General features: G+C 38.7%; 1 protein-coding gene across 1 annotated transcript; it reads right to left on the bottom strand.

Annotated features, from left to right (window-relative positions):
* Nucleotides 1-934: 934 nt before the first annotated feature.
* Nucleotides 935-16,978, bottom strand: LOC112162856 (G protein-coupled receptor kinase 5). Its single transcript, XM_024298776.2, has 16 exons — nucleotides 16,853-16,978; nucleotides 16,381-16,470; nucleotides 16,195-16,307; nucleotides 13,501-13,578; nucleotides 13,333-13,424; nucleotides 13,168-13,260; nucleotides 13,030-13,093; nucleotides 11,422-11,562; nucleotides 8,127-8,317; nucleotides 8,017-8,054; nucleotides 7,541-7,630; nucleotides 3,665-3,873; nucleotides 3,447-3,584; nucleotides 1,572-1,709; nucleotides 1,359-1,499; nucleotides 935-1,290 (listed from the first exon to the last, which is right to left on the bottom strand). The coding sequence occupies exons 1-16, from the start codon at nucleotides 16,902-16,904 to the stop codon at nucleotides 1,201-1,203; spliced, it is 1,758 nt and encodes a 585-aa protein (XP_024154544.1). The 5' UTR covers nucleotides 16,905-16,978; the 3' UTR covers nucleotides 935-1,200.
* Nucleotides 16,979-21,300: the final 4,322 nt, after the last annotated feature.

The following is a 21,300-nucleotide window of genomic DNA, read 5'->3' as shown; positions in this document are numbered from 1 at the left end:
CAGAGAATAGACAGAAAATCAAAGTGGGAAAGTGGATTTAAACAAGTAAGTTTGGAGTCTAGATTTAAACGTAGGGAAGAAGTATTGCTGCCTCTAATGATTATTTTAATAGTCGACTAATCACTGATTATTTTATCCAATTAGTCGACTAATCGGGTCTTTCGCAAACTGGATGTTAAGCTCACATCTTAACCATCATTAGCTTTAAGCTAACTAAAAACCAGATATACAGCATTACCTGTGATAATGCTACTGTGAATTATGTAAGCTGAATTTGGCTGCTGAAGATGTTAGTGCTGATAGCTGAAAACGCTGAAGCTGATAGCCATTTAAAATATTTGCTAAATGCCAAATTAGCCAAAAAACAAACAAACAAAAAACTTTAGTTTAGTCAAAACAGCTAGCATGTAGCTAAAATATAAAAAAAATCTTAGTAAATGCCAAAAATAATCCAAAAAGCTAGCAGATAATCAATTTTTAAAACTTTAAAACTGTAACTTTTTAACATGATGGAATATTATTCCAGAATAAATCAACTTAAACCTTAAATAACTTTCAATATTTTACTCTCCATAAAAATATATTTTGTCAAAATTCTACAAGTTAGAAATGAGAACAAGATAACATCGGGTCATTAATAACAATAAAATAAAATGATCTGGAGGGCCGGATAGGATTACCTGGAGGGCCGGATCCTTGACTTTGACACGTAGCTTAGAAGGTCCTGGTTCATTTTTTCTACTTTATTTTTAATCTTTTTCTGAATGAAGTTTTATTTTGGAAGTTCATCTGCTACTTTCTTAAAGCGAACTTGAAGGATTCCTTCAAATCCATCTCTGATAGTGTTTGGGGGCGGGGCCAAATGTGTACTAGGGCCAGATCCGGCCCGCGGGCCGTAGTTCGGTGTAGAAGATTCAACAGTTTTTCTGAGACAAAAACATGAAAGTTTTCCAAAAAAACTCTTTATTCATTTTTCTTCATCACAGATCATAATGAGGACGCATTAAGATTTAAAAACAACTCAAATGTTAATATAAAATATAAAAAGCTTCCAAAAGCTACATAAAATGCCAGTAAGTTTTTGTTCTGTAAACGTCTCTCCGTCGAGGCGTTTGAGTGCTGCTGTGTTTGGAGGACGATGCGGCGCCAGAAGAAGCAGACTCTTCTCCTCTGTGCGGCTACAGTCTCAGTCTTTGTCCCTCAGAGCGTCGAGCTGATGGCTTCCGAGTTCGCTGTGGGTTCACTGGGCATCAGGTTCTGTCGGATCTCCACAGACGGGTCTGAGGGATTCTGTCGGACCACAGCAAGCGTTCAGGACTCATCGTGACCTTCCAGACACATTCTGCACCAAAACTCACCCGTTTATGGAAAAGTTTGCGAAAGAGACCCCGTTTGGGCCTGGGCTCTGACACTGGGGTGTAGGACCACACTAGGTCTGGAGTCCGAGTTCCTCCTGGACCAAAGACATTCAGCTCTTTGAAACATCCGGTCTCCATCATCTGTGCAGAAGAAAAAGTTAAATCCTGGACCCTGCCCCCGTTAGACCACCGCCGGGTTAGACGTGACGTCACCTCGTTTTGCCAGGACAAGGGGACACTTCCTGTGTTGAACTGTTTGTAAAACTGGTCGTCTTTGTCGGTGTGAACAACCCCCCTCACCGTGGAGAACTCGTCGATGTCCTGCACGTCGCTGCAGTACACGTGTCTGGGCTGCAGGGGCACAAACGAGCCACAACGTGAGCGTACATGCAGTTTTTCACACCAGATAGTAACTAGTGCACAGCAATTAGTAACCAGAACCTTTTTTTGTTAATTTTATTTTTAGAAAAAAAAAGTTACTATGTGGTGTTCACCAGTTACTAACCACATATATATATATAAATTAAATTTTAAAACGGATTCTAGTTGGTGGCCATCATTTTTTTACTTCAATTTTTTTTACAGCGCCCCAAAGTTTTTTTCAGCAACAAAAAATATTTTTTTTATTCAATTACTATTTTTTTTTTACTTTGATGTCCCTTTAGGGCAGAGGTGTCAAACATACGGCCCGTGGGCCATATCCGGCCCGCCAGATGGTTTAATCTGGTCCAGTTATGAAGAAAAAAAGATATAAGAATTTTCAAAAAAGAAAGCAAGTTTCTACCCCGTTCCTGTGGCGAGTTCTGGTTCTTTAAGAAAAGACTGCAATCCTCGAATCCACCACTAGAGGGAGCAAAAGAAGCTCAAGAAATAAACACGATGAAGGCCAAACAATGCCGAGTTTTGGGAGAGAAAAGGAGATTAATGCCAAAATGTTTACAAGTTTAATTTAGTTAAATTTTTCATTGGTTAACACATTCATATCTTAGACGGGGTATTTATTTTTTCCCGTTTCCCCCTCTGAGATTACTATGGGGATTGCTTTAATGTCAGATGTAAAACATTCAGAATATATAAAATTGAATAAACCTTTTTTTCTTTTTTATTGAAATCCATTTTATTTGAAATGCATTGGACTCTGTGAATGAAAGTGTAATAATAAGTGTTTAGACTACTAGGTTGTTTGAAGCATTTTTTCCAACTAAGAAAAAAAACAAGAAAAAAACAAAACTCCAGATAACAAGTTAATCAAAGGTTATTTTGCTATTATGTTTCTGGTCCGGCCCATTTGAGATCAGACAGGTCGAATGCGGCCCCCAAACCAAAATGAGTTTGACACTCCTGCATTAGGGGCTCCACACTAAGGCAATAAGCAGCATAAAAAATACATTTTTTTGTTTTGTTTTGTTTCATTTTTGGGTAGTTTAAGGTTAAAGAAATGATCGCACTGTGCAATTCCACCACTAGGAGGAGCAAAGGAAATCAAGACCGTCATAACAAGAAATAAACACAATAAACAATGTGATAATAAGTGATTAAGATACTAGGTTGGTTGAGGTATTTTTTCCAACTGAGGAAAAAAAAACAAAGCTACAGATAAGTTGTTTATCTTACTATGATGTTTCTGGTCCGGCCCACTTAAGATCAGACGGGTAAAATGCGGCACCTGGACCGAAATTAGTTTGACACCCCTGTTTTAGGTGGTTCTAAAATGATTTTTTCATATATATTTTATTTGTCTTGTTTTTCACACAGAAAAGTTTCGATAAGAGAAGTAGTATCGATAAAATCTTTACGATATCCATCTCTGATCCCGCCTCTAACTGTAGATTCAGGGACAAATGTTCTAACCGACCCCTCTCAATAACTAGTGCAGTTATGAATCAACTTGATCATAAAGTCAACTCGTTCACCCACAGATTTGTGAGGAAAGTATTACATGACGATGTACTAAAGGTCAAAGCCTTCATGGAGCTTTCGATGGGTTTTCAGCTTCACTTTAGTTAGAGTTAAAGGTCAGAAGTTGCTGTTTTTTCAGTTGAGGTAGTGGTTTTCACATAAAGTCGTCTAAAATACGAAGGTTCTTACATCAGGCGTAAAGGGCGCCTCAATCAATCCTGCCTCCAGCATCCGGAAGTTGATCTCCTGAAAAAACGGGTGTGACTTCACGTCCCTCCCTCCAGAACCCGAGCAGCCCAGCCTCTCTTTGGGGTTTTTATTTAACAGCTACAACAGAGAAAACAGCATCTCAGAAACGTGGAGCTCATTCATCTGTTTTTAAAATGTATTTGTTTCCATGGACTCACCGCGGTGCAGATGCTCTTCACCTCCTCGTCGAACTTCTCGTCGTACGTCTCCTGTTCTTTGGTGATCCTCAGCTCCAGCTCTTGCCTCATGACGTTCTCTTTCCGGCCTTTAAATGGAGGCTTTCCCGCGGTCATCTCGTAAATCAGGCATCCGAGGCCCCACCAGTCCACGCACAAACCGTACTTATGACCGTTGATCACCTCAGGAGCTGGAAGCAGCATCCAATTAATTCAGTTATGTCTGCTTGAACAGCTGTCTGTGCTGATTCTTTGTCAGAGTCTTCTTTAGATGCATTTAGACATACTAGGTTTGCTTAAAGGGAACCAAAGTTCCCTCAATAGTCCAAAACAAATTTTCAGTCTGAATACACGGAAGCATGACCTGTTCGAGGACCAGGAACCGCTCTCTATTCGTCTCAACCCAGACAGGAAGGCCAAGTGGGGCCTATGAGGTTTGAAGTGGGCACAAAATGTGGCCCCAAGTAGGTTTGTCCGCAGTTTCCGTGGTGGCCCCACCTGTGTTTGGCTTAAGTGGGGACTCGGTGGGTTAGCTTGCTATGTTAGCCAGCCGCCCGGTGGACAGCATATGGTGCTAGCGAGCTCAGCTATAGCAAGCAAGTAAGCTCCACTCTTTAGCATGCTAGCTGTTTTGGCTAACTTACGTTTTTTTTTTTTCAGTTTTTTTTGGCTAATTTGGCATTTAGCTAATATTTTAGCTGGGTATCAGCCTCAGTGTTTTCAGCCATCAGCTTCAGCGTTTTTATCTATCAGCTTCAGCATCTTCATCAGTCAAGCAGCTTCCAGCATTCACACTAGCATTATCACAGGTAATGATATATATCTAGTTTTGGTTAGTTCAAAGCTAATGATGGCTAAGATTTGTGCTTTACATCCAGTTTGCACATGACCCGATTAGTCGACTAATCGGACAAAATAATCAGTGATTAGTCGACTATCAAAATAATCGTTTTTGGCAGCTCCATCCTGGAGCAGCGTCTGCTTGATTATATTCAGACTGGAAATTTGCTGCAGATTCTCAGTGAAATTTGGTTCAGTTCAGCTACAATGAGAAAAGGAAATACCATAAAAGTTAATCTATTTAGTTTTCATGCTCATCATCCTCACAACCATCATTACCCACTTCCATGTGGTTTTGGTCCATCTGGTTCCAGACCAAACCAAAGTATTGAGGTTCCGAGTCGCACAGCTACGTCTGCCAGGCTATCAAAGGTAAAAGCAGTTTCACACTTTTGTCTTAACTAGTCATTCAGTTTTGTTCTAAGCGAAAAACAATTTTCTTCTTTCACGTACTGCTACTTCCTCATGCTTTTCTAAATATAAAATCCTCACATAGTCAAAATATTTACGTGCTTTGACTTTTGTTTTTCCGTTTTTAAACCCTTAAAGTCAATTTTAAAAGACAGAAGAAATGTTTATCTCTTTTCTTTGAAGTGATAATTCAGTCAATAAAATTGTTTTTTTTCCCACTAATTTAAAAACTCTTCTTGTATGTTTGGCATTAATTATTATTTTTAGCTATTTTCATAAGAACCACATATTTTTCTATTTTTTTTAAGTGTCGTGAAGATTTGTACTTTTGAGTCCTATAAATGTTTCAGTTAAAGGACAACTTTCTCTGCTCAGTCAAAGTGCAGGAAGTTTTCCGTTTGAAATACTTGAAAGTTTTCCCCCTGATGGTATTTGTTGTTGTTTTTTTCACCGTGGGATCGACCAGTGTTGTATCTACAGTCAGAAACCAGGACAAACCAACAACTGGGTTCAAAAACTATTGGAGATCTGCGAAGAAATGCGGAATATCTATGCTTTTTTTTCTTTTCAAGTGTTTTTTTCTCCTAAAGGAATTTAAGTATCACTTAAATTTTGATTTTTTCCTGTAAGCAAAGCTAGATTTAAAACTTGAACAATTTATTACATAGATACCTTCAGGTACAAATGCTTGTACCTGAAGGAGATGTGATGGACCTCAGCAGTCGGGGTGTGTATTTGGAAAAGTCTGGCAATACCTGGCTCATGATACGATACATATCACGATAATGCTGGGCGATATGACGTTACATGTCACGATAATGCTGGGCGATATGACGATACATATCACGATAATGCTGGGCGATATGACGATACATATCACGATAATGCTGGGCGATATGACGTTACATATCACGATAATGCTGGGCGATATGACGATACATATCACGATAATGCTGGGCGATATGACGTTACATGTCACGATAATGCTGGGCGATATGACGATACATATCACGATAATGCTGGGCGATATGACGATACATATCACGGTAGTGCTGGGCGATATGACGATACATATCACGATAATGCTGGGCGATATGACGATACATGTCACGGTAGTGCTGGGCGATATGACGATACATATCACGATAATGATGGGCAATATGACAATACATATCACGGTAGTGCTGGGCGATATGACGATACATATCACGATAATGCTGGGCGATATGACGATACATATCACGATAATGCTGGGCGATATGACGATACATATCACGATAATGATGGGCGATATGGCAATACATATCACGATAATGCTGGGCGATATGACGATACATATCGTGTAGGCGATAGAAAAGAGTCTATCCTTTTTATTTGTTGATTTTTATTTCTGAACTTTGGTCAAATTGTTCAATATTGTGATATATATCATAATTGTTATGTAAAATAACTTTTATCGTGGTATACAATTTTTTCTATATCACGATATATCCCAAGACTGCACCTAAACAATTTTTAAATATTTTTATAAAGACTGTGACTTAGAAAAAAGAACTCTTCCTGAATATTAATTCATTGTAATAAAATGTTAAATTCATTTTTTCATCTTATGATCACAACAAGATCATATGGAAGTTCTCAAGCAAATTCATGCTTCTTCTCGTTTAGTGAATAAAAAAATTGCTCTAAAAGGGAACAATCAACATTGTCTATTTTCCAAAAGAAAGCATTCTTCAGTAGAAGAAGAACTAAAAGGAAAACAAAAGTAAGACGCCAAAGGACGCCTAAAAAAATTAAATATTGCCATAAAACGATACAAGTATCGTCAAATCAATTTTTTCCTACTCAGCAGAACAGGTAAGTCTTGATGCTGTTTTGATTAACTGGAGCTCATAGGAGAATTATTAGGATGTCGAACTAAAGAAGGATTGCAGGAGTCTAAGCTGGATGGAGGAATGTTTTCTCAGCACCAAGAAATAAAAAAGAACAAAGTTTTGTCTTTCTGAGTTCATGTTTGTTAGGTTAATAAAAAAATACTTTTGTTTTTTAAAAAACATTGCAATGAAGTTTAGTTTTTGGTTTATTATTTAGAAACTGTTAAATAGAGCAAAGTATCATCAGCGTGTTGTTTGAGATTTAAAAGAATCATCTGTAAATACTTTGTGTTTTCTGATTGTCCAGATGAATTTACACTTAAAGACTCAAGGATCTTTTTAAATTAAATTTGTGTCTCATGTTCCAGGTGTTGGATATAAGATGTAAGTTATAGTATAAGGATATAAGATGGAGGTTATACCTGAAGTTCAAACAAGGCCTGAAGCTGGGACTGACGCCCATGAAAAACCTTTGAATCTGTTTCTGAACATTCCTCAAAAGCTGCTGTTAAAAGCTGTTTTTCTTTTTTCCTGTCAACACTGAGGCGATCAACAGGGGGCAGCACAGGGATCGTTGAAGAACAAGCAGGACAGCGGACGACCATCAAAGACCGTCTGAGTCTGTCACCCAGCATCTTTGAACCCTAAAGTGACTGCAGGTTTAGCTTTGACGTTCTCATGATGTGGGTTCACGCTGCCGCGAAGGTCTTTGGAAACGGTTCTGCACACGTACCCATGTAGCCCAGCGTGCCCACATGGCCCCGCACCAGCCTCCCCTCCGACAGCTTGACGGCCAAGCCCAGGTCAGAGATGCGGATGTGTCCTTTGGGGCGAAAGACAAATGCCGTCAACAGGTTTTATGAGCGACGTTTCCTGGATTTTATCATGCACTTTCCCTTTCTGCTGCTGCTGTGCGTTTTCAAACCAGTCATTTGTAATTTGACTCCAGCCAAAACACAGCAGGTAACGTTAGTGTTTCGTTTCCTTAAACGTAGGAATTCCATCAAGATTCTTCCGCTTCCTCCTGTTTAATAGCTGGAGGTCACACACGGATGCTTGTCTGGCAGCTTTGCTCTATTCATTTATTCAAACTGGTTTAGGAGCTAAAAATAATCAGTCAGGTTTTTCCCCCAACCGCCTTAAGATTGACTCTAAACCCTGAGAGCGCCCCCTCCAAAACAAAAAAGTGTAAGAGGTTCCTACACTTACCCTTGTCATCCAGCAGAATGTTTTCTGGTTTCAGATCTCTGAAAAATCAAAAAGCAGCATGTGAAGCTGGACCCAGAGCAGCAGGTGAGACCCTCAGAGGCATCGCTCACCTGTAGGCGATTAACTTCTCGTGGAGGTGAGTCAGACCGCAGCAAACCTCTGCAGCGTAGAAGCACACCCTGTTCCTGTCCAGGCCGCGCTGCCCCATGTTATAGATGTGAAACTTCAGGTCTCCGCCGCTCATCATGGTCAGCACCATGCACAGAGTGCGCTTCGTCTCGTAGGAGTACGCCAGGTTCACCTGCACACGACCACACGCCCATTACAGCAACCGTCTGTCCAAGTTCTGATAAATACAGTCCAGATTACTATTATATCCAGTTTGGGTCCAGATATTCCCAACAAAGCAAATCATCCTGCAGAAGAGTTCTTACTATTACTGCCGCATGTGTTTCACAACTCCGGCGATAGTTCTAATTTAATTAAAATATCTGATAAAAAAAATAGGTCCAGTTAATAATAACAAGTAGACTACAGGTCCTGGCTCCAATCAGGATCGGTGACCATGTGGTAAAGTGGAGGTGTCAAACTCAATCACACAAGCGGCCAAAACCCAAAACACATCTTAGGTCGAACAGGATAAACATTTATCGAACACTCTGAAACTGCATTTTTAAAACTTTAAAACTGTAACTTTTGAACATAAAATATTATTTTATGAATAATAAAATAGAATTACCCCGAGGGCCGGATCCGGCCCCCGGGCCTTGACTTTGACACATTTGGTAGAGTCTTGGCTCTGAGACTGAAAGGTTGTGAGTTCAAATCCACGGCCGAGTCACAAAAAGACTTTAATATACGACTCAGTGCCTCCCTGCTCGACTCTCAGTTTTAGGGCTTTAATTGGAGGTTAAACCACCAAATGGTTCCCGAGTGCAGCTGTGTCTGCAGCTCACCACTCCCCCAAGGGATCGGTTAGAACAAATTTCAAACATCAAAGTCTGTGACAGCTAACTGGTCTTCAACTTAAAAAAAAGACTACATAGAAAGACAAATGCATTTAATTTGTGTTGTTTTTATCCTTCACCTAGTTCAGCCTCTAACCTGGTTTTGCTGCTTTTACATTCCATGACTGTAAAACGACACAGAGATACTAAAAAAGTGTCTGTTTTTACAAACGAGTCGTTTCGCTGCTGTCAAGCCGAGAGATGGAAAAGGAAACTGTCAAAGATCCTGTTTACATCCTGTCACATATTTTCTGGAGGACTCATGAAGATGTTATCGGTGACGTGAGACTCAGGAGGACGTAGGTTGAAGTCCTCCTCAGAAACCACTTGAATCTGGCACCATGTCAGCTGCCTTTCAACTATCTCATTAGAAAGTAAAAATAGATTTGAATGACATTGAAAGACATTTGGTCGAAGTCACAGGGAGTAATTGTGATGGTTGACTTGTTTATCGTGTTTCAACTTGAAGCTACAGTAATTCCTGAAGGTTTGAGGAGGTCCTTTCTCTTCTAATCAGGAGCTCAGTGTTTTTGTCTTTTACAAGAACTTGGTTGGATGTTCAGATGTCCATGTGTTTGCTCTTAACTCTTTCTTCACACTCTACATGTTTTCGGTTGGCTTCAGACGGATTCTGTTCATATTCATGTCTGTAATTACTAAAGGACGATCCATACAAAGATGTATATGAAAATCTAAAGTAAGATTTGTAGAAAGATCTATAAGAATTTTAATAAGAAGATCCTTTGGATCTATGGGAAGATGTGTTGGAAGATCATTAGAAAAACTATTGGAAGATATTTTGGAAAAAGTATTGGAAGTTCTATCAGAAAAACTATTGGAGATATTTTGGAAAACTGTTGAGTGATCTGTTGGAAAAATTATTGGAATTGAGAAACTATTGGAACTTCTGTTGGAAAAATATTGGGAAATCTATTAGAAAAACTCTCGGAAAATCTTTTGGAGGATCTATTGGAAAGATTGTTGAAAGATCTGTTGGAAAACTACTGGAAGTTTTATTAGAAAACTATTGGAAGATCTATTGAAAAAAATATTGGAAAATCTATTGGAAAAATTATTGGAAGTTTTATTGGAAAACTTTTGGAAGTTCTATTGGGAAAAAATACTGTAAGATCTATTTAAAAACTATTTGAAGCTCTATTGGAAAAAGTATTGCACAATCAACAGGAACATATACTGGAAAAACAATGCAAGATCTATCGGAAAACTATTTGAAGTTCTATTAAAAAATATTGAAAGATTTATTGGAACATCTACTGTATTGGAAAAAGTATAGAAAGATCTATTAGAAAACTATTGGAAGTTCTACTGGAAAAGATCTATAGAGAGATCCATTGGAAAAGTTATAGGAAGATCTACTGGAAGATCTTCTGTTTCTTTTTGTGTTCATGAAACAGTTTGGAAACCCTGTGAACACAAAGGTTTTTGCTGGACCGATGGCGTTTGAAAGAAACTGTAAACCGTGGCGTTTTGATTTGTTTTCTTTTTTTTATTGGGAAGAAAACTTTCTGCAAAAAAACTAATTGAATCGCAGATTACATTGAAGCAGTTCTGGGCGTTGAATCCACTGATTCACTGACAGTGATCAGATTTAAAGCTGGAATAATTAAAGAACATGGAGCACGATCCTCGTTAGCTTCTTCGCTGCTGAACCTGATATTGTTTTCCTGGATATTTTTTTTTTGTAACAAGAACCTTAAATCACCCAATCCAGTGAGTTAGATAATAGTTAAAAACTGTGAACCTGACGGGCAGCTAAAATTTTAGCTAAATGCCAAATTAGCCCAATAAACAAAAAAGCTGAAAAAAATAGCTAAACTTCAACATTGCCTAAAAAACTGAAAGAAGCCTAAATTAGCCAAAATAGCTAGCATGTAGCTGAAATATTAGCTAAACTCCAAAATAGCCTAAAAAAATCTTAGTAAATGTCAAAATAGTCCAAAAATATGTAACTTTCTAACATAATTATGAATAATAAAAAGGCAGGAATATCTCCGTAAAAATATATTTTGTCAAAATTATACAAGTTAGAAATGAACGCAGGATGACATCGGGTCATTAATAATGAAAATAGGCAACAAAAGATAAACAACTCGAGGCCTCGAGGGGCTCAATCCTGCATGTTTTCCCAGCATCCCCTGCTCTGGCATGTTCTAATAGGCTGGACACACCTGAACCAGGTGATCAGTCATGAGTAGGGCTTGGATATCTGGAATCATGCAGACACTGCGGCCCTCAACATCTGTCTGTCACTACATCCCTTCCAGTTCAGACCCAAAGATGTTCTTTTCAAGTAGAACTTTGCAGAAATGGTTGTTTTTGGAAAACCCGACTGAATTAAGTTTGTGAAAAAGATGGAGTCAGAGGACAGCAGACCCACCACGAATCGACTGTCCACCTCCTCCAGAAGCTGCTTCTCGTTGAGAGCCAAGTTCTCTCCTCTTCTCCTCTTCACGTGTCCTTTGTCCAGCTTTTTGCAGGCGTACATCATCCCTGTGGCTCGGACCTGACAAGCCCACACCTGCAGACAAAATCACCATAGATCAGGACACCAAGGCAGTGTGACCTCTGTGCTCCAGATCCATGCAGACTAGAATGGATTTCACAAAACTTTGTTTCTTCATGTGAAGAATCTGATCGTCTCCATCTCCTCTCTTTGTCCTGGTTCGTCTAATTTTAGGTGTTTTTACGCATCTCTGGTTGTAACCGGGTTCTGACATGTCCGGTTACGGCATGCACATTCCTACCAGGGCTAGATGACAGTGTTAAGCTGCTGGAATGAAAGATGATGTTTGATGATAGCAAACCCTCATCACATGCTGTTATTCAGAAAACAGAAAAGTAAAGTTTCTAATGACAAAGCCCTTTCTGCTATTGATGTAACAGTTTACGAGGTCTCATTGGAAAATACTAAGTCAGCTCCTGAAAGTGTAGACAGTAATGATGAGAGTGTTTATTTTGGGAATGTTTCCATACCGCAAAGGAGAGTCAAAGTGTCAAACTCAACCGCACAAGGGGCTGAAATCTAAAACACACCTTAGGTCACGGGTCGACCAGGATTAACATTTATTGAACACTCTAAAACTACATTTTTAAAATTTAAAACCGTAACTGTTTAACATAATTATGAACTAGATATATAACATTACCTGTGATAATGCTAGTGTGAATAATGGAAGCTGAATTTGGCTGCTGAAGATGCTAGTGCTGATAGCTGAAAACACTGAAATCGATAGCTGAAAACGCTGAAGCTGATAGATGAAAACATTGAAGCTGATTGCTGAAAACGCTGAAGCTGAAAACATTGAAGCTGATAGAGGAAAACGCTGCAGCTAAAAGCTGAAAATCCTGAAGCTAAAAGGTGCAAACGCTCAAGCTAAAAGCTGAAAACATTCGACCTGATTGCTGAAAACACTGAAGCTGAAAATGTTGAAGCTGATAGATGAAAATGTTGAAGCTGATAGATGAAAACGCTGAACCTAAAAGCTGAAAACGCTGAAGCTGATAGCTGAAAACATTGAAGCTGATAGATGAAAATGCTGAAGCTAAAAGCTGAAAACACTGAAGCTGATAACCAGCTAAGATATTAGCTAAATGTGAAATTAGTCTTAGAAACTGAATACAAACGTAGGTTAGCCAAAACAGCTAGCATGTAGCTGAAATCTTAGCTAAACTCCAAATTAGCCTTTAGCTTACAGCATTCACACTAGTATTATCGTAGGTAATGTTATATATCTTGTTTTTAGTTAGTTTAAAGCTAATGATGGCTAAGATGTGTGCTTTACATCCAGTTTGCGCGTGACCTGATTAGTCGACTGATCAGAAAAAATAATCGGTGATTAGTTTTTGGAAAGATCTTCTTTACTGTGTCAACAACAATATTTGTGCATATTTCTCACGTTAAAAGGAAAATGAAAGATATCTTAATAACAGCTGATCCAAACATCTCATGTGATCAGCCTGGTTCTGGGAGTGTCTGACGTCGTACCTCTCCAAACCCGCCTTTCCCCAGCAGCCGGTACTGTCGGAAAAGCTTCTTATTGATCTGCTTCCTTTAAGAGAAACAACAGATTGGTGAAAGAAGCGCAGAGACACGACAACCTAACTACCTCTCCAGCTCACTGACCTCTCCAGCTTCTTCCACTGCAGGAAGCGGTCGAAGAACATGCTGTCCTGGTACTTGTTGAAGGGCTCCTGGCTCAGGAACCTGTGCAGCTCTCTGGAGCCGGTCACACAGCAGAGGTTTCAGCCACACACAGCAGGACAGACACACACCAGGCGCTAGACTTACTCCTTGCAGGCGTGAAAGACGTATGGATCGAAGTTCACGTCCCGCTTGCAGGTTTCTTCAAACTTCAGCAGGAAGGGGATGCTCATGCGGGACTGAGGAGGTGGGACACAGTTTTCAGATCAGACTTGAAAGCGGCTCAACAGAAGGTTTTCTGGAGGCGTTTCAGACCTTCCGTGTTAGGAATCTGTTGACGATGCTCATGCCCAACTCCATCCTCTCCTCATCCGGCAGCATGTCGTACGAGTCCTGACGGGGAGACGGACAAACTAATAACAGGAAGGATCTCCACCTCAAAAGGAACAATTATTCAAATTCAACCTTATTTATGTGGTACTTTTGCCTCTGAAGAGCACCTTAAAGTCCTTTACATAATAAATTATTGTTGAAATTAGCAGTAAAAATGAAAGAAATTTGAATCTTAATTCATAGTTTCCTATTGGTATTAGGGCTGACACGACTAATCAATGATTATTCGACTATTAAAATAGTCGATGACTAATTTAATACTTGATTAGTTGTTGCTCTATATTATATGGAGTCAGAGTGTAGTAAAACTGAAAGTTATAATAGCATTCTGTTAGCTTTTTGAATATTTTGACTAGTTTAAGGTTTTAAGGTTTTTTTAGGCTATTTTGGAGTTTAGCTAATATCTATCTATCTATCTATCTATATATATATATATATATATATATATATATTCATGCATATATATACATTTTTGCTGATATTACACTACCTACTAGATTTGCTCCATCGAGATGACTCAGGAAGTCTTTTATTTTGAAAGGAAGTCTTGTTAACCCCTGTTAAAAGTTGTAAATTGTTTCATATTTGGGAAGAAAAATCTATTTTCTCTTAAAGTTTGTTCTTTATTTATGCCAAAAAATAATAGTTTATGTATGTTTCTCTTAAAAATAACAATAAATAAAATAAAGTCTTATTTTTGTGGTTCCTTATGGGTGGAGGTCAGTAAGAAATCGACCCAAATATCTTTTTAAGCATTAAAGGCTGCAAACAATGTTAAAAGAAATTCTAAAAAGTCCAAATTTTAAACATAAATTTGATGTTTGTGTTGATTTTAGTCAATAAAAACAACAGAAGAAGTTTCATCAGCAGATGTCTATTGTAAGTGTCTGACTCATCAAAGTTTCATGTAAACTCTCCAAGACGTGTGAAGACGAAACCGGGTGACACTTTTACCCAACGCTCTGATTCATGAAGTCTGTCTTTGCTCAGACCAGAAGCTTCTGCTTTTCAGGATCTGGCCTCTTTAGATTTGGATTAGCATCTGTTTTAATCCTTATTCTGAGTCTTTACTTTGTCATTTTAAGATTTATTAAGTCTGTTGCTACAGATGTGAACTCAGTCTGTCCACTGAGTAAAACATTTGAAACCTTAAAAGAATGTTTTAAATGATTGTAGGAGTTTATGCTTACATATTAAAATTAATGTTAGCACCAGCAAAATGAAGGAAAACTTCACCATTTATTCCATTACCATCGCTGTTGTTTGCACTAATAATTAGCAGCACTTCCACTGTATTGTTGACGATTAAATTCTTTTTTTCAATGGTTCCCAATTGTCTATTAATTGTAATTATTCTGTTTTTAGCCAAAATCTACAAACTTATGTCGTTTTCTAGGACATAGTTTCTGCAGAGCGGCAGAAGTTCATTAGAAATTCGCATCTGGGTTACTGCTGGCTTGGAGTAAACCCGCCCCTACTCCCCGTCATCCATTACAGCCCCTCCAACACATTCTCACTCCCAACTCGTCATGTATAGACGTGTGGATCAGGTCCCCTCGGCGACACTTTTAGACTTTTGGGTGACCCTAACTCGTTAGCGCTTAAGATTAATGACATGTGTCAAAGTCATGGCCCGGGGGCCGGATCCGGCCCTCCGGGTAATTCTATCCGGCCCTCCAGATCATTTTATTGTTATTAATGACCTGATGTTATCTTGTGTTCATTTCTAACTTGTATCATTATGACAAAAAATATTTTATGGAGAGTAAAATATTGAAAGTTATTTATGGTTTAAGTTGATTTATTCTGGAATAATATTCCTGCCTTTTTATTATTCAGAATTATGTTAAAAAGTTACAGTTTTAAGGTTTTCAAATTTGGTATTCTGCAGCTTTTTGGACTATTTTTGCATTTACTAAGATTATTAGGCTGTTTTGGAGAAACTAATATTTCAGCTACATGCTAGCTGTTTTGGGTAACCTACGTTTTTTTTATATAATTATTATTAGGCTAATTTGCTGTTTAGCTAAAATTTTAGCTTACTATCAGGTTCAACGTTTTTAACTATTAGCTACAGCAGTTTACGCTATTAGCTTTAGCGTTTTTAGCTATCAATTTCAGCATCTTCAGCAGTCAAATTCAGCTTCCAGCATTCACACTAGCATTGTCACAGGTAATGCTATATATCTAGTTCATAATTATGTTAAATGGTTTTAAAGTTTTACAAATGTAGTTTTAGAGTTCAATAAATGTTTTATCGTGTTCAGCCCCTCAACTCCTCCTTGTATGATTGATTTGACACCTCTGCATTACAGTTTTATCCAGTAACCAAAGTAAATTAATCAATTACTCTTTAAAATGTATTTAACCAACACTGCTGGTGATAAATAAATATTTTTTATGTCCTGAAGAACAGGAAAATGTGTCAAAATTAGGGCCGTTTTTATAACAACATTTGAAGATTAGAACTTTTTTTGTTTTCTTTAGTTTGCAGTGTGTTGTGTTGCTTTGAGTGTGTGTTTGTCCTCAGTTGTGTTTCTGCTTTCTAAGCTTGAACTTTTTGCATTTGAGGAGAAAGGTCACGTTTGGCTGCATTCTTGTCCCGGTTTGGCCTACCAGATCCTTCAGCAGAGTCATGTAGTTCTGCAGGTCCGGCTGAGCCCAGCAGAACTGCTGAAAGAGCTCCTTGCCGATTGGCTGCTTGACGCAGAGACTGTAGTAATCCCGCTCTGGAGGAAGAAGACAAGTCAGAGTGAAACGCCTGGACCTGAACAGGTCGGACACACATGCCAACGCACGCACCGATGGTGGCGGCCAGCTCCTGGCACTCGCTGATGTTGGGGAAGCGCAGCATCTCCCTCCATTTCCAGCTGCGGCCTTTGCTGCCGCCGTCTGCAGGAGCAAACACCTTCAGTGTGGCGACATGACGGGTCATTCAGGCTGTCAACATCACCACGCAGTCCGGCAGGTTTCAGACAATACTCTGCTCCACTACAGTGAATGGACTATTTTTAGCTCCAGGAAGAGGTAGGAGCCGGCGTGACCACATTACTCTGCAGGCTCTTTCGCTTTTAGAGCTGTCATCTAGAGGAGGAACCTGTTTATGAATCCACCAGCTCAGCACATGCAGCGCTGGGACGACTCAGAGACTGATCCACAAACAAGTGAACTCCTCATGTTCTCCCTAAAGCCCTGAACCATCCCATTGGTCAGAACCACAGACAGGAGGCCATGACCCTCTCTAGAGACTGGAGTCTTGCTGTAGTTTCCTTACCTTCTCTGGCTTTGATGAGCACACTGTTCTGCACCAAATTTTCAATTTCCATGTTGGAGAATCAGTTTGAATGAAAGCCCAGAACTTCAGAAGACATCCAGCCTTCAAGCACAGCCCAGGGCTCAGCAGCAGCCTCAGCTCGACCGATCTTCAGGTGCAAGGAGCACCGAGGCGTGCGCTCCGACCTGCGACTCGCAGATGAATGGAAACACTTGAGTCGCGCCGTACGCTAATGGCAAGGAATTCCATCGTCACGCAGGAGCCACGCCCCCTGTCATCCGCCTAGAGCTGTGTGTTTAAGAAGAGCTTATTAAGAAACGCGAAATCTAAAGATAGAAGCCTAAAGGTGGAAGACACCAACAGATAATGACACGGTGGAGGTTGTATCATGGGTCTGGTTTGCTACAATGGATGTCAGAAACTGTTTTCTTCCAGTGACGAGACATTTAGCTGCTTCTTAAAAACATTCCTAAATGTTTATCTAAGCGACAAAATGTAATTATTATCAGTCCAAAGAAAAGAAGAAAATATAGACACATGTATAGATGCATGTATGTTTTAACTAAAATGTACATTAGAGTCTGTGTCCTATCAAACATGAAACAGAAGAGACCGCTCTGAAAGTGTCCATATCACATGTGACAAAGTCACGGCCCGGGGGCCGGATCCGGCCCTCCGGGTAATTCTATCCGGTCCTCCAGATCTTTTTATTGTTTTTAATGACCCATGTTATCTTATTTCTAACTTGTATAATTTGGCTAAATATATTTTTATGGAGAGTAAATATTTATGTTAAAACGTTACAGTTTAAAGTTTTAAAAAATTAGCATTCTGCAGCTTTTTAAATTATTTTAGTATTTACTAAGACTTTTTTGGGCTATTTTGGAGTTTAGCTAATATTTCAGCTACATGCTAGCTGTTCTGGCTAACCTAAGTTTTTTTATTGTTATTTTTTAGGCTAATTTGGCATTTAGCTAATAGGCTAGCTGGCTATCAGCTTCAGCGTTTTCAGCAAATAACGTCAGCGTTTTCAGCTATCAGCTTCAGCGTTTTCAGCTATCAACTTCAGCGTTTTCAGCTATTTACTTCAATGTTTTCAGCTTTCAATTTCAGCATCTTCAGCTGACAAATCCAGCTTACAGCATTCACACTATCACAGGTAACACTATATATATAGCATATATATATATATATATATATATGCTATATATAATATATGAAATTTAGGTCAAAATTATGTTTTTTTTTCTTTAACAGTTCATGATGCCTTCTAAAATTTAACCTACTGTTGTGAACTCTGTTTTTACAAACCCAAAGTAATACTTCTTAAATGTAACTGCAGATCAGAGAGTAACGTATCTGGTTTAGAAAAACCCTTCTCCAGATTCTTGAGCTACAGGTTTGTTTCTCAGAGAATCAATGCCGCCCTCTGCTGGACGTCAGACATCACTGCAGCCGTCACAAACTGAACTTGTGAAGCTCTGAACTCCAGATGTTGAAGGATTTCAGCAGAATGGAAAGATGTTTTGAAGGAACCCGTCAAAAAACAGAAACATTAGAGAAGAGATGCAGGATCACATGATGCTGAGGTCATGTAAGGTCACTGACAAATGGATGCGATCAGCTGTTACTTCATGTGAGACGGCAGGAAGTCTGGATGCTTCCTGTTTGTTCTTAAACTTAAACTTTCAAAATGTTCTTTTCTTTAAGAGTTCAGAACAGTTCTGGTTGTTTCTCTCGTCTTTCCAACATTTTCATTTATTTACATTTTAGGAAGAAAATTTACAGTCAAGATTTCTCTGTTTCCTCAATAATTCTCACCGTTTTAGGGCTTTATTTTCAGTTAATACTTTTTAAATGAACTCTATTGATTTGTTTTGCCTCTTTTAAATATTTTTCTTTAATAAAAAGTAATGTTTCATTATATTGTGATTCTATGTATCCTTTCAGCGTCTGTAAGAACAGGAGGAACTTTTTAAGTTTGTTTTGGCTGAATTGGTTTTTATTTTTAACTTTTCCACATCAAAGTAGATTTTTTTTCAACTTTCTTAACTGAAATTTTAAAGCCTCTGGGTGACAGTCAACTGTTGCATTCTGGGTAAGGAACAGCCTTACCAGGACTTTGATGATCTCTGATTTTTAACTTCTGATTCCAAAATCACAAAAGAAAACTTTCTTTTTTTCTTTTTTTTTTTTTTAAAGATAAAAAAAATGCCTGAACAGTGGTGGAGTGGTTAGCACTCTCTTCTTACAGTGAGAATGTCCAGGTTCAAATCCCGGCAGGGTTCTTTCTGTGTGAGTTTCTCCCACAGCCCCAAAACAGACTTCATTTGTTAAACAGGGAAGTGAGGAGTCAGTGAGGTGGGCTGGCAGACCCTCACACAACAACAGCTGGGTTAGGCTCCAGCATCCCTGTGACCCCCTAGAGGGGTTAAGCAGGGATGATGATGGAAACATGAAATCACAGAATGAAATAAGATTCAGAAATCCTTTCCACCTCCTAGTGTTCCTTTAAGGTTCATCTGTATTTGTTGGTCAGTTTGTCTATTTGTGCGATTGTTGATTTCACACAAAGAAACCAGAACTTTGTAAAGCTGACCCCTTTGAGACCTCCCTCAGACTGTAGGTGGCGCTGCGTCCATTTCTTTTGCACACTCTGATCTTTCTGGATTTTGTTCCTGATTTCCGCTGCAACTAGACTTCCGAACATTTCCACGGGACTTCTTCATGTGTTGTAAATATTTGTGATCTCTCTCCTTGTAGAACATCTTGTGTTTTTACTAGAAACGCCACCTCAGCGTCTCTGGAGAATTTCTGCAGAAAAAGCCTTTTTCTGGTTCCACGAGTTCCTGAAATCTTTCAGACAAATCTGTTCTTCTCATTCCATGTTTCACTACCATCCCATAATATGCACATGTGAGGAGTTCCATTGTTACATTCCCAGTCTGGAGACTCCAGATTGAAGCTCTTTTGTCGCCTGTTTGAGTCGTTCAGGAAGTTTTTGTTTCTTTCTGATATTTTCCCTCAAACAACCAAAATGGTCATAAACAAAACAATCATTTTAATTCTAAAATAACCTCCTATGGAGTTCTATGTGTGACTTTTAACACATTTTATCACTATAAACCACTACAGCCCGCGGGCCGGATCCAGCCCTCCTCCACATTTGGCTAATTTGAAGTTAAGCCAATATTGAAGCTACATGTTAGCTGTTTTGGCAAAATTAGACATTTTTCAAGTTTTTTTTAGGCTAATTTGGTATCCAGCTAATATTTCAGCTACACGCTAGTTGTTTTGGCTAATTTAGGCTTTTTCAGTTTTTAAGTTAATTCTAAGTTTAGCTAATATTTAGGCTACCAAAATAGCTGTTTTGGCTAAATTAAACATGTTTTTAGGGTAATTTGGCATTTAACTAATTTTTCAGTTTTGGCTAATTTAGGCTTTTTCCGTTTTTTAGGCTATTTTGAAGTTTAGCTAATATTTCAGCTACATGCTAGCTGTTTTGGCTAATGTAGACATTTTTAAAGGTTTTTTTAGGCTAATTTGCTATCTAGCTAATATTTCAGCTGCACGCTAGTTAGCTAATTTAGTTTTTTCGTTTTTTCAGGCTAATTTGAAGTTTAGCTAATATTTAAGTTACATAATAGATGTTTTGGCTAAACTATACATTTTTTTATTATTTTTTCATTTTTCTTTTTTGGGCTAATTTGGCACTTCACTAATATTTCAGCTACCTATCAACTTCAGCATTTTCAGCTATCAACTTCTGCTTTTTGATCAGCTTCAGTGTTCTTAGCTATCAATTTAAGCATCTTCAGCTATTAATCTATCACAAATAATGCTATAAATGTATTTTTCAAAATGTTTTAGTATTATTTCTTTCTATGTGGATTGCAGAAATTAATTATTTAAAATTTGGCTATGTGTGGCTTTCTGGAAAACCATAAATCATAATGTTTCGGCTGTGATTTTTACACTTTTGTTGATAGCCTACAAACAGTTACATGAAAAAGTTTGGGGACCCCTGCTATAAACATTGACTCTGATGTAGATTTTTTTTGGCCATCTGAATCTGGGGTAAGTGGGGACATCTGAGGAGCGTCAGAGAGTGTGGCGTGTTGCCATGACGCCAGCTCTCTTCCTCTGTCCTTCCTTGGTTTTATAATCTGCAGAATTAAGGCTGTGATTTTGGTTGAACCGGGCTCCCGGGGGCCGTTTCAAACGGATTAAGAGCTGCTCTGACGCCTGAACACTCTGTCTGCTTCTGATGATGGTCGGAAATTTCCTGTCTGCTGCAGGCTAGCCTCCGGTTAAGAAAAGAAGACAAAAGATCCTTCAAAACAGATGTTTTTCTGCAGTTATGTCTCATTTTGCTTGACTAACAGGCTAAAACAAACCTGTGCTGTTTAACTTTTCCACTTTTCAGACAGAAATGTGGCTTTTGAAGG

Source organism: Oryzias melastigma, linkage group LG12 (genome assembly GCF_002922805.2).
Source record: "Oryzias melastigma strain HK-1 linkage group LG12, ASM292280v2, whole genome shotgun sequence".
Classification (NCBI taxonomy): Eukaryota; Metazoa; Chordata; class Actinopteri; order Beloniformes; family Adrianichthyidae; genus Oryzias; species Oryzias melastigma.
This window is presented reverse-complemented; position numbering and strand designations above follow the sequence as displayed.